At 37.3% G+C, this 13759-nt stretch overlaps 1 protein-coding gene across 1 annotated transcript in view; it reads right to left on the bottom strand.

The window, feature by feature from the left end:
• Positions 1-13759, bottom strand: part of LOC107689003 (A disintegrin and metalloproteinase with thrombospondin motifs 16-like) — a 66626-nt gene that overhangs the window by 18512 nt on the left and 34355 nt on the right. Inside the window, exons 11-17 of the mRNA XM_016486874.1 lie at positions 12610-12705; positions 9143-9291; positions 7703-7875; positions 5821-5951; positions 3742-3865; positions 1978-2222; positions 688-826 (exon numbers count right to left, since the gene is read on the bottom strand). Of these exons, the coding sequence (XP_016342360.1) occupies positions 688-826; positions 1978-2222; positions 3742-3865; positions 5821-5951; positions 7703-7875; positions 9143-9291; positions 12610-12705 (1057 nt within the window). The remainder of the gene's footprint in view (positions 1-687; positions 827-1977; positions 2223-3741; positions 3866-5820; positions 5952-7702; positions 7876-9142; positions 9292-12609; positions 12706-13759) is intronic.

Below are 13759 nucleotides of genomic sequence, written 5' to 3' on the forward strand. Positions count from 1 at the left end.
CTTTTTAAGCTTTGAAGTGCACTACAAGTGCACATAAAACACAGTTATGTGCATTTCTTTTTCAAAAGGGATAACTTGACAGGTTGAAATGTATTAATTAATCCTATAAAATCTGATTCATTAATACATCTTTCAGACTGATTTTGTGTACTGGATCAAATGATTAATTGAAAAGGTCTGATTCAAAAGAAGGAATTGTTGACAAATCTGATATTGCTGCTTCTCTCATAAACTCTCATGAAAGTGCCATATAGAGTGGTCTAGATTTTCAGTGAATAACAATTTTAAATAATAGCAATGCACTAGCAACGCCAAGGTCATCATGGGTTTGTTTTCCAAGGAATGCATGAACCGATGAAAAGCAATACCTTGAATGCAATACAAGTTGGTTTGAATAAAAGTTTCTGCCAAATGCATAAATGTAAATGTGCCACTGAATACAGAATTTTGATTCAGATTTGTTTTCTGTGCATATGCATTTGATAATGAACATGTGTAAATGTAATCAGTGCTTAAGAAAGAATTTAGGTGTATTGCAATCAACATGGCTTCATGAGCTTAGGCTGGACCAGAATTACAAACCTCCAGAAGATCCGTAGCAGACTGATTCAGTTAAAGTGTTAACGTTTGAACATGTGACTGCAGTGTAATGTCTGGCCTACAGCTGTGTTCAGACTGACGGCGTACCTCCTGCACAGGTGGCTGAGCACTGCGAGCGAACGATGGCCCACGTGTAGTTGTGTTTGGGCTGGTTGCGTCGATCTGTATGGTCTTTGGACAGTGTGTATTCCCACTGAATGCCCGGATTCCAGCCCTGCATGAGAACCTGTGCAGGGACAAACACAAGACCTAATGAACACCATCAACCACAGAGGAAATCACACAAACATTCTTCTTTCATTTCTTGAGGACAACCCTGCCCACATGCTGTGATTCTCAACAATGTCTCCTGCTATCAGAACATTCTGCAATTAACACATTCAAATCTGTTAACCATAATTCCATTTTGTAGGGTAACACTAATAGTTTCCATATGCATGACATAAGAGTCAGTGGAAAGATGTTTTAAAAATTGAAGTAAAAAAAGAGCTTAGAAATTAACTGGTTAATGTTGCTATAGTTTATATTGGTTTCATATGGTTTTGAATTTTTGAATTTTAATTTTAATTTTAATGTTACAGTAATAACATATTTTCATTACACCTTGAATAAATGTGTACACATTATAATTTTTAAATACATTTTTTCAAGGTAAACAGTACACTCAGATGGGTTGTTTTAACCCAACTTTGGGTCAAATATGGACTAACCCAACTTTTGGGTTAAAAATGTAATTGAAAAATTTAACCCAACAGTTGGGTTAGTCCATATTTGACCCAAAGTTGGGTTAAAGAACCCAGCATTTTTTAGAGTGTATATTCACAGATATCATGAAGTTTTTGGGAAGTCGCACCATATTCCAACTAACCATGGATTGTCATAAAAATGTGAAATTATTGGATATTTGAAGAGACTTGTTGACATGAAGGACTGCAGGTATTCTCTCTATGATATCATTTCCAGTTCATCAATTAACGACTAAAGCCAAAAGCTGCATGTTTGTAAGAAACACATCTATTATTAAAACGTTTTTAACTTCAAACCATTGCTTTTGGTCAAAATATGATTCCATAATCCATAATTAGGCATCCTCCAGGTGAAAAAGTCCATCTCCTGTTGTCTCTTACATCAAAATCCACACACATATTTGTTTAGAGCTGTTTTGGCTTGAAAACGGTGTAGATGAGATGCACGCTTTACACTATAACACCAGACTTTGGCAAGCAGCAATATGACACAGCAGCCCAATGCTCTCACTAGACAGAGCCAATGAAGCAGAGCCCAAATGCCTTATTACAAAGTGCAATAAAACTGAACAAACAGAAAAAAAAAAGTTATGTAATTATGGAAGATATAAAAGATACAGGCAGCTACTACCTCAACTACCAGCGTCTCATTGGTGGGTCCAGTGGAGGTGAGGCTCTCTGGACGATTGTAGGGTCTCTTGTAGTCGAACACAGCCCCAGCGATGGAGTGTCGTCCGGACCAGTCCACTGTCCAGTGTCCATTCAGGTAATATTTCCTCTGCAGATTCCTCAAAGCCAGATAAGAGCTGGAGGAGTTGAGCTCCGTCACACGGATGCTGCGCGCTCCAGCCGGTATGGTCACCACACGGTAGTACTCTACACAAGAGACATGGCACAAATCATAAAAATGATATTTTTGAATATAACATTATTTTTTAAATGTAATTAATGTTTTACCTATTGTTCATTTCTGGATTACATAAACACTATTATTTCACAGGTAAGTTCCTTATGAGTCACTTATAAGGTTCTTTATATATATAGCTATTTTAGGAAGTGAAAAAGTGGATAAAACATGATTGAACAGGAAATATAAGTGTAGAAATTAACATGCAGGGCTTGACAATAAGGACTGCCCGATGGCCCGGGGTCAGCGTTAAAGACACTCGGGACAGTTGATGAATTTGTCACTGGTCCAATCGGGCCACTGCTGCGTCGTCACAAAAGTTGATCATTTGCACGTGTTTTTAAGCCTTGCTAATTTCAAAATTCACAGCGATTTTAAAGCATTCAAGATGCGAAAGACAACTCCATTCGCATCTCTGACAACGTGCAAGCCTCGAATTGAGTGTCTTTTCTTCTTGTGCTTGAACGGACAAATACATACAAAAGTAGGTCAAAATACCCGTCTTGGCGAGTAACTCTGTAGCTTTAACAATGATTAATCTATATTTAATTTAAACAGTGGCGTACAGATGCACCGGTCGACCGGCCATTTTTTGTTTTTTTTTATTTCAACCGATTGATTCCTTTTCCAGATATGCACAAACTACACTGCAATCATTTTCCAAAATGTCATTTGTGTGGAAATATTACGAAGTCTGTAAACGGCCGTTAATAGAGACCAGAGACGCTGAAGACAGATGCAAAGAGGAGAAAATACTGTACAGGCAGAGCAAGATCACTGTTCACGATGCGCAAAATATTGGAAGAAAATCCTAATTACTGAATTGTCCATTTAAATGAATGTATCTCTTTGGGGTCTTCAGAAAAGTTTACATGGCGTTTTCTTTTCATTTGCCTCTGTATAATGCATTTAAAGCAGTGTTTATAAGCGCAGCGCTGCTTTGTTTACAGCGGTAACCAAGGAAACGCTGTATCTGCTGTTCCATAAGCGCCACCTGCTGTCAGAGAGTGAATCTGCGTCTCATTCAGCCTGTCTGCTGAATTTCCTAAAGCATCATTTCATTTGTATCCTTGTTCTATATACTCAATTGTGCTATTGCTTGTAATTTGTTCATTTATTCTTATTTACTTTCACTTGTCTTTAATAATGTTTGAACTTTATATTGGTTAGGCTAGTAGTTTTTGCTGTGGTATTGAAATATGAGTGAAGAATTGTAAAATGTTATTGGTATCTAAAATTTTGGTGTCATACAAGCTTATCTATTAGAATAAAAGATAACATGGGTGAAAAATAATGATAACAGCAACTTTTTTTGTTTTTTTGTGGCAAGTAAAAATTTGAACCACTGGCCCGACCGGGCCAGTAGAAAAATCCTTAGAGTTGAGCTCTGACAAGTTATTTTTCCCAGCCCTAGTTAGAATGCTGTTCATACAGATAGATGCCTATGTAGATTGTACATGCGTTCCGAGAGTAAAGACAGACACGTACGGCTCATGTAATGTTGTTTGGTGAACTTTCCTTTGTAGGTCTTGCAGGTGGAGTTGTCGCCCTTGCAAACGCCACACAGATCCGGCACGGCATTGGATCCCAGCATCCTATCACAGCCCACTCTCTGGAAAACACAAATCATGAGCTCTCAGCAAGCACAGAAACAGAGATAAAACACGCCTGAACACTCCCATTACGCTGTCAGTGTGATAATGCCCATGTCCGCAAACGGTCTGCAAATTGGCATTAATGAGTCTAAATGATGAAAATTAATGGGTTAACTAAAAGGAAAATAACTCATCCACTCAGATATCAGCACTTCTGTCAAATCAAACTTTAAAAAAAAATGACTTGTGGCTGAGCTGTTTTTAGCGACTGACCAATAGCTAAGAATAAATCTGCACCTCTGTGACAATGGGCATCATTACGCATTCAGAGTTTACCAAGGATTAAAAACCAAAACCAGATTTAGCCTCTTCATTTCAGAAGACCACCACACACCACTGCTAGATACATCACACACACGCTCACATGTAAACATGCTGTATTAATAAAGAGGTACAAGATGCTCCACACTGCAAAGATAATCTAGAGAAAGAAAACACAAAAGGGTAATGATTTCAACATGCATGTCCAAATACACACAGATCAAATGCTCTCAGATCACAAAAAAACTCTTTGTGTAATGCTTTCAGTGAGAACTACTCATGTCATCGACTCATGTATAATCTAAAACATGAAACAACAATGATGATTCATCATTACTGCTTATTTAACGCTCATGTGGTGTTCGGGTCCTTTTTGCTCCGAAAAAAAATTATTTTTCCCGAAAATACTAGTTAATGTTATCGCATTGGACTGAAATTTTGTGACTTTGTTCACAACGGGTATAACTACTTCTAAAAAATATTTTGATCATTTTCATACTTTTCTGTGGGAGATTTTTCACTGTAAACTCGTAAGTGTGATAGGGTTCTGAACACAACACAGGGGTTAAACTAAATCTGCGGAACTAAAATTGTTCTGGTCCACTGCAATTTGTCACAATTTCATACTAACACAATTTCTCTTCTAATATAACAGCAGATTTGAAATGTTGTCAGTGAAACGCAGCAGCTGAAGTCAAATTTAATGGAACAAAATAGTAGTTGGCTCTCTCGCTGCAATCATCCAAACACACAATATGAAGCTGATGTGTGTTCTGAAGGCTTTCCTTCCTGCCTCGCACTGGGAGAATTCACTACAGATGAATCCTCTTGAAAATCTCTGGCTTTGATGATAGCACACAAACTGTGTCAGTAGTCCATTACCACAGAAAAACAAAACAACCAACAGCACGATGCTTTTATTATATGTAGCCATGTATTACAACTCAACAAACCACTGCATAGAGAATACAACAGACATAAGTAAAGAATATTTAGCATTCAACACATTTTCAGCTGAGAGTTACTCAGTTACTTGCAAGTAACTAGTCTAAGGCCAGCCATTATCTAACAGTGTTGGGGGTAATGCAATCGGATTACTTTGTTAAAATAACTAGTGAAGTAACACATTACTTTTGAATTAACAAGAAAATATCTGAGAAAATATTTGAGAGTTGATGCTACTGTAGATCTAGACTAAATGTCAACATGCATTTATTCATCTCACACAAAAACAGATTCAGTATCCCTCAAAATGAGTAAAAACAGTCAAATGCAAACTCAGAATATGGCGCAAACCTGCAATAATTATTATATATGTTAACACAAATACCCTTTATGTATTTAATCCCATTTTATTAACCAATGTCTTTGCTGCTGACCTACGATGATCCAATTCAACCAAACTAATAAGCAAAAATGAACTTCCTTCTCTTGCGTCCCATTCTTCATGCGATCCAGAATGGATTAATGCAATGGATTAATGAGTAATGCAATATTGTAATGCAAGTAATGCATTACTTTTAAAAGTAACCTTCCCCAACACTGGTATCTACAGTTATAATATCTACAAAGACAGAGACTTACTTAAGACCTCAGGTTATACAGCATTTGCATCGTGTCAGAATTCAAAATTGTGAATATTGTACATTACCTCACAAATGCCGTCAATGCAGACATTGGAGCTGTCCTGTGTGCAGAGCGTCCCATCCCTGACTTTACTGGAGAGGGCAAAGAAGAAGTCGTAACCTTCAGCGAAGCAGTAGAGCTTACACACGTCCTGATCTGGAACAATACACACACACACACACACACACACACACACACACACACACACGGAATATCAGGCATAGTTCCCTAAAAACGAAAAAGTCCTAAAATTTGTCGACAGTAAATTCAAAAGTATTCAGTATGGATTAGTTCCTGCTCTGTCACATTCTTAAATTACAGTATATTTACATAGGATATTTATCTTAATTGACTGGTTTGAATAGACAAACTTGTGTAAACTATTCAATCACACCAGGAACGTAAACTCTGAAATCACACAAAACACGTTAACCAGGTACAACTGTGTTGGTTTCAAATACATCTCATTTAATTTCATTGTCTGAAAGCACACCAAATATCAATGACTCAGCGAGTCTCACAACTAATGAAGCCCAAGGAACTTTGAGATTAAGTTGCTAGGAGGAAAACAGCTGGAAATGGTTACAGAAAGACAGACAACGCTCTGAATCTTCCTAGAAGCACTACAAACTCTGTCCCAACTCAATCCCTTTATTAACTCGCCTTAAAATCAGAGGGAAATAACTGGTCGTAATAACTGGTAATAAGTGCTCTTTTGATAAGTATGCTAAATTGTATTTGTTTTTCACAATGGCAATGTTAACCCAAAATCTAAAATCTGAGTTGTTTTTGCGGTTCCAGAACCAACAAGAAAATGGATCTAGCAAGATTTCCTAATTGGTGACCCTGGAGCACAAAAGCAGTCTTAAGTCGCTGGGGTATATTTGTAGCAATAGCCAACAATACATTGTATGAGTCAAAATGATTGATTTTTTAATGCCAAAAATCATTAGGATATTAAGGAAAGATCATGTTCCATGAAGATATCTTGTAAATTTCCTACTGTAAATATATCAAAACTTAATTTTTGATTAGTAATATGCATTGCTAAGAACTTAATTTGGACAACTTTAAAGATGATTTTCTCAATATTGTGATTTTTTTGCACCCTCAGATTCCAGATTTTCAAATAGTTGTATCTCGGCCAAATATTGTCCTATCCTAACAAACCACACATCAACGGAAAGCGTATTTATTCAGCTTTCAGGTGATGCATAAATCTCAATTTCGAAAAACTGACCCTTATGACTGGTTTTGTGCTTCAGGGTCACATTGGGAAAGTCATCAAGAATGGAAGAAATATCAGAATCATGCATTGGGATTGTTTTTCAGGAGGAACTAAAAAGCTTGTTTCCATTAATGCAAACATGGATGAAGCCAAATACAGAAAGACACTTCATGAGAACTTGTTCAGTCGTCCAAAGATCTGCATTAAGTGTGAAGATCCAATGGCGGAAAGCACATGTTAAAAACTACGAAATGGTTTGAAATATGTCAGATCTGTGATAGAACCTGATCCAACTTTCTCCATCTAATTCATCAGATATCAAGTCACTTTGTGCTGAAGAATAGAGATTCCACTCGTTCCTGCATGAAGATGCATCATTTCTAAAGGGCCGTGTAGAAACGAACGACTTTGGGGGGTGAGAAACGTCATTAATGTTCTTTTGGTGCGTAAATGTGTTGAATTTATTGTGTGGTGAAAGAGAAAGACACATTTTCCATGTGTTACAAGTTGGAGGAGTAACAGAAAGAAAATGTGAAAAATTCAAGGGCGTGAATATTATGTGAAGGCTAAACATACTACAGCTTCATAAATAATGTTCTTATCCAGATTCTTCTCAAATGCTACGCCTCATCTCTTTCAAGCATCCCCTCAACCAATTGAAATGCAAGTTTAGACCAACCGTCTACGCGTGTGTATGGTTTCCACTTGTAGTGCCATCCGCGGAAGGGTTTGCTGTTGAACTCGGCGCACTGGGCAGCTCTGAAGTCCATGGCGTTTTGAGGACAGTCAGCAGTGTTACACAGTTTATAAGAGCGAGACGAGCCCTCGCAAAACCTGCCGCCATACATGGGCCTGAGAGAGAAGAAAAGACGAGAAAATAAACTGATCATGAGACACGTCTTGATTTACAGCAACAGCAACTTCATTCAGTCACTCATGGTTGCCAAGCGGCTGTAATGTTTGTTGTAGTAATGAGATGCATTGCCAAAGAAATTAAGATGTCATTCTATTCTGACAAGGAATCAATTTTCTTGACGCTTAAAATTTAATTTCTGCAGAGGTTTGTATATAAAGTGCAGCAGTGCATAAAGCATCATATGATGAACAAGATGAATGATTATCAGAGCATGAATCAAACCCACTTACAACGCCAGCAATTTTCCATGCAGGAGTTTTTTAAAATTATATTCCTGCTTGTGGGAAATGAAAAATCATGTAGAATTACAGTATTTCACATGAGATGGATCACGTGTGTCCCACTGTCTCCATTCCTGTTAGCCGTCCTTCTTCTATAGAGTTTCATGGCATCTAAAGCCTAAAATGTTGTTTCCACCAGCAACGATGCGACAATTCAAATCTGGTACTTCTGAAGTGTTTTGTTCTTGCAATGAGATGAGATGAATGGGAATGCTAACAGACAGAGAATTACACAGACCAAGTCTGAACATATTTGCTAACTATTTTTGTCATTCCCTAAAAAAAATAAAAATAGATAAATATCTGAATGAAATTTGCGACATAAATGGACACTACTATTCAAAAGTTTGGGGTCAGTAAGATTTTTTTAAACATTTTTGAAAGAAGTCTCTTCTGCTCACCAAGACTGCATTTATTTGATCAAACATACAATTTACAGTTACAGTATAAAATAGCTGTTTTCTATGTGAATATCTGTTTCTGTGATCAAAGCGACTTTCAGCATCATTACTCCAGTCTTCAGTGTCACATGATCTTCAGAAATCAGTATAATATGCTGATTTGCTGCTCAAGAAACATTTCTGATTATTATCAATGTTGAAAACAGTTGTGCTGCCCAATATTTTTGTGGAAACCTTAACACATTTTATTTCTATTATTTGAAATAGAAATCTTTTGTAGCATTATAAATGACTTTACTGTCACTTTTAGTTAATTTAATGCATCCTTGATGAATAAAAGTATTAATTTCTTTAAAAAATCCTTCTGAACCCATACTTTTGAACAGTATTGTACATACGTCAATTATATGTATCAAGTGATTATAAATATAGAATTTGAAATCCTGTTGTGCATGTTTTTCATGCCAAAAAACTTTAGTGGAGACCCTCTCTCTTCACACGCCTGCCGTCTGTGGATGTACCTGGGGCTGCTGCAGTGTCTCTCTCTGTAGGTCACTCCACTCTCACAGCTTCTCGAGCAGCTGGACCAGCCAGACCAGGATGACCACTGACCATGAACCGGCTTAGGACCTTCATCACCCTGCTTTACACACTGACCCCGCCGACACCACTGCAAAAACACACACATCAATCTGAGAGCGATAATGGTCTTTAATGGGATTGTTCACCCCAAAAAAGTGAACGAACATGCTTAGGAACACAAATGAGTTACATGATGTTCTATATGAAGAACAGACAGAAATGTAGTCGTTGTTTGCTAAAAACTGATAATTAGATCCCACTGGTCTCACATGTCTCTTGACCAGTCACTGATGTCAATATAAGTAAATGAGGTGTGGATTTTCAGTGAGTAGCAACTTAAATTTAGGTTTGTTGAATCATATGACTTCAGAAGATGTGGAATGAGGGCTGCTGCATGATTCATTATCACATGCCAAATCACAAAGGCTGTGATTTAATTAAACAAACGTGCATGCTGCATGTTTGAGAATGAAGGGCAACACTGTGTTCAATTACACGTGAGCAGCTCATGATTTGCCGGTGTTTGCAGCATCTCAGATTGTTTTACTGTAAATGCTACTTCACATGAACTCCACCTGCATCTGCTCTGAGTTTGAGTCACTTTAACATGCATTTGGAAATGCAACATGCACCAACCATCTTCACATGCTTGTATTGAGACACTTATCAGCAAAAGATAAGCTTTAAGGGCTTCTTTGGTTTTCTGTCAAAACAAAAGTTGATGGTTCAATGTTTGAAATTGAAGAAATTAAGAATTATTAGTACTGTAATTTTACAGGTGGAATGTAAAATACAATTATTATTACTATTATATATAATATATAATTTTTGGTCCCACTTTATATTAAGTGGCCTTAACTATTATGTACTTACATTAAAAAAAAGTACTATGTACTTATTGTGTTCATATTGTATTGCAAAACACTTTTGCTGCTATAGAGGTGGGATACGGGTAAGGTTAGGGACAGGTTTGGTGGTATGGGTAGGTTTAAGGTGTAAGGGATGGGTCAACTGTGTAATTATAATGTAATTACAAAAATTAATTACAGATGTAATTGCATGCAGGTATTTTTAAAATATAAGTACAATGTAAAAACATGTACACAATAAGTGCATTGTACCAAATGATTAATTGAAATGTAGTAGTTAAGGCCACTTAATATAAAGTGGGACTTATTATTTTTTTTGTTTTTAAATTGCATTTATAAATTACAATACTATTTTTTTTACTTTTTTTTTTGAGAAAAAAAAAAAAAAAAAGCAATTACATTTTTTTCCCTTCCCCAAATTGTGCCCTACATGGAATACCATGCATATCATGAATATAATTATGATTCTTTTTTGTCTTTATTGAGCTGAACAGATGCAGTCATTCACTTTCAATACAAGGAATACAATCTTTTCACAAATTCACCTTTGGCGTTCAGCTGAAGGAAGTTTTGGAAAGACATGAGAGTGTGAAAAGGATAGTTTGAATGGCCCAGCTTCACAGATTAATTTTAATTCCCATCAGGCATCATTTCATCTAATTCAGCTCTTTGCGAGAGGTTAAAGAGTGAATGAACGACAGTCCCAGTCCAGCGCTCTTCACACCCTCTGTGTAACTGAAACCGAGTCTCTGGCTCATGTGACGGAGCGGATATTTCCTGAACGCAGATGGGCAGGATTCCTAGAGGAGACCGTCATCATTAGCGCTGCGTACCGTCACTGGCTCTCGCTCGGATTAAACTGTCGTGTCTAATATATCACAAACCAAACACCTCCAGAGCCGCCCCTCGAGGAACACGTGTGAAAGACATCCAGACCACCAGCACTGGCCTCTGTATCAGCCAGAGACGAGGAGTGTGTGTTTGTAGGAGAAGAGCTCTTCCTCCCTGATCAGCAGAGCTCAGGACGGGCCTGTAATTACCCTCACGCCCCAAACCCACTTCGGTAATGCCCCAGGAGGTCAGCCGAGGCCCACATGAGCTCATTAAACCCAATCTGCTGTGAAGGGCCTGAATCAGTGGAAAGGCATCCTACGGGACGAGAGCAATGATGAAAACTATATCTCACACAACACTGATCCATCTGTCTGTCCATTTGTGGGGCTGTCTGGTGGCCAGAAAAATTCATTTTCGCTGTATCAGACACCTTTTCTGTAGTTCGAATAGCAAAAACGTAATTGTAAAACCCAATCCACACCACATACTTACTGTATGTCGCTTAAAATCCAATTAAAGTGTTTGGAGGAGTTAAAGATCGGGGGTCTGAGATGACAGACAGATCCTCAATAAGGTCTAGAAACGTCTCCAGCAGTGTTAATAACTGCAATCACATTCATATGCGCTCATTTTCTTGTAAATGTAAATTACTTTAAAACAATATACTTCAGTGTGAACTTTTCGGACACTCAGTTGCATAATAATTGCAATTAAATGAAAATGTATGATAGTTAAAATTTATAATAAATGCAATTTTGTCCCACTTAGTGCTTTTTTGACCCACTTAAGTAGGACTTTAATACATCTAATTTCGTAATGACTTCTATTGTCTATTGAAATATGGTTAAAGTGACAAGCATTAAAGTAAAATATACTTAAAAGTCATTTCTATTGAAACTTGCATGCATTTGCATTTGTAATGATGAAGTTGCAGTTTAGTGCATTTAAAATACATTAACTTTAAATGAAAAATCAAATAACACTACAATTAAAATTATAATCAAGTACTTTACATGTGCTTTAGTATGTTAGTGAACACATCCAAATAAGTGTACTTCTTTAAAACATGACAAAAGATGATTAAAAGATGATTTAGAATGCACTTTAAATTAAACTTTTAATTTGATGTTATTACAAAGTGTAATTAAGTGTGAAGCAGTCATGAGAGTGTCGCTCTTTAAGTGCACTTAAGTGGCCTTTATCTAATTAATATTACATTATTGGCAAGTATACAGTTTACAAAAATATACTTTTGAAAGATTTTTCAAGTGCACATTCAATACATGCTTCTTTTTTGCAAAGGTTTCCCAGTGAAACCAAATCTTTTCTAGCCTTGAGTACACTGACTTCTCACACGGATCTGGATTGTGTTTTCGTGACTCTCAGCATGAATTGTTCACTCATTCAGTCTGCTGGCACTCACAGCATCCTCTCCCTGGAAACACTTGTTTAAGACACTAAACATCTGTTAAAAACCCATCTGAAAGAACAACACAAACCCATGAAAGGCTTTCTCCCCCGCGGGGTTAATGTCACGTGCTGAAGAACCACGAGAGGATGTTAATGATTAAACTCATTCAGTGACAAGAAACAGAGCGTTTGACTTTTGTGCCGCTTGAGCTGAGTGTGATGAGTGTGACTTGATTTCTTTTTAAGATGAGATGCTTCTGAAGACATGAATGTGTCCTGTGAGCGTGACTCACCATCTCTGGACCGCAGACTGAGCCCTCAGCAGCCGGCATGAACTTGGTCTCACATTTTCTTCCGACCCGGTGGCACCACAGGGCTTTACAAATGTCCTGTGTGACACACATTGATATGGATGCATTAAAGAAGCTGTCGCTGTGAAAAAAGACTAACCAGCAGAGATCTGTCAAGAACTGTGACAGAAGTCTGAGCAAAAGCTATATTGAACAAATGAAGGATTACACCACACTGTGTAATGGATAGATGTTCTTCACGTGCTGGATGACTGCTTTACACAATAATGGCAGACTGTTTCTGCTCTCTGGATGTAATAATGACCTGTCTGGTTTGTTTTAGCTTTGGCGTCACATCAAACACTCTGTATGTCTGTGATTCTGCAACGAATGGAGCTTTTTTGAGTGTGTGTGTGTGTGTGTGTGTGTGTGTGTGTGTGTGTACTGGTATTCCCTATTCTATGGGGACCAAACTCCCTACAAAGATAGCAATAGCAGTAAATTTTGACCTTGTGGGGACATTTCTTTTTTTTGGTCTCCATGAGGAAACAAGCTTATAAATCGTATGTAATGAAGTTTTTTTAAAATCAAAAAATGCCTGTAGTTTTGTGTGAGGGGTAGGGTTAGGGTTAGAAAATACAGTTTGGACAGTAGAAAACCCATTACGCCTATGGAATGAACCCATAAAACATGGAAACCCAACGTGTGTGTGTGTGTGTGTGTGTGTGTGTGAGAGAGTGTCAGTCATAGAACAGATTGGAATAGACTGGAGCATTTTAATTCCTTTTTATTAAATGGTTCTGCGGGTAACGCTTTAATTTAGGGACCAAATCTCACTATTAACTAGTTCCATATCACTAGCATATTGGCTGTTAATTAGTACTTATAAAGCACATATTAATGCCTTATTCTGCATGACCATATTTTAGATTCTTTAATCACCGAATACCTAAACTTAACAACTACCTTACTAACTATTAATAAGCAGCAAATATGAGTTTATTGAGGCAAAAGTCATAGTTAACAGTTAGTTAGTAGAGAACTGGTCCCCAAACTTGTGAAACGTGTGACTATTTTGGCTTTAAAAATGTTAGGATTTATTTTTGGCTTTACCCGTAGCACCATTTTAAACTTTTTTTTGTGTAAAATTCAA

Source organism: Sinocyclocheilus anshuiensis, unplaced genomic scaffold, assembly GCF_001515605.1.
Source record: "Sinocyclocheilus anshuiensis isolate Anshui unplaced genomic scaffold, SAMN03320099.WGS_v1.1 scaffold181, whole genome shotgun sequence".
NCBI lineage: Eukaryota > Metazoa > Chordata > Actinopteri > Cypriniformes > Cyprinidae > Sinocyclocheilus > Sinocyclocheilus anshuiensis.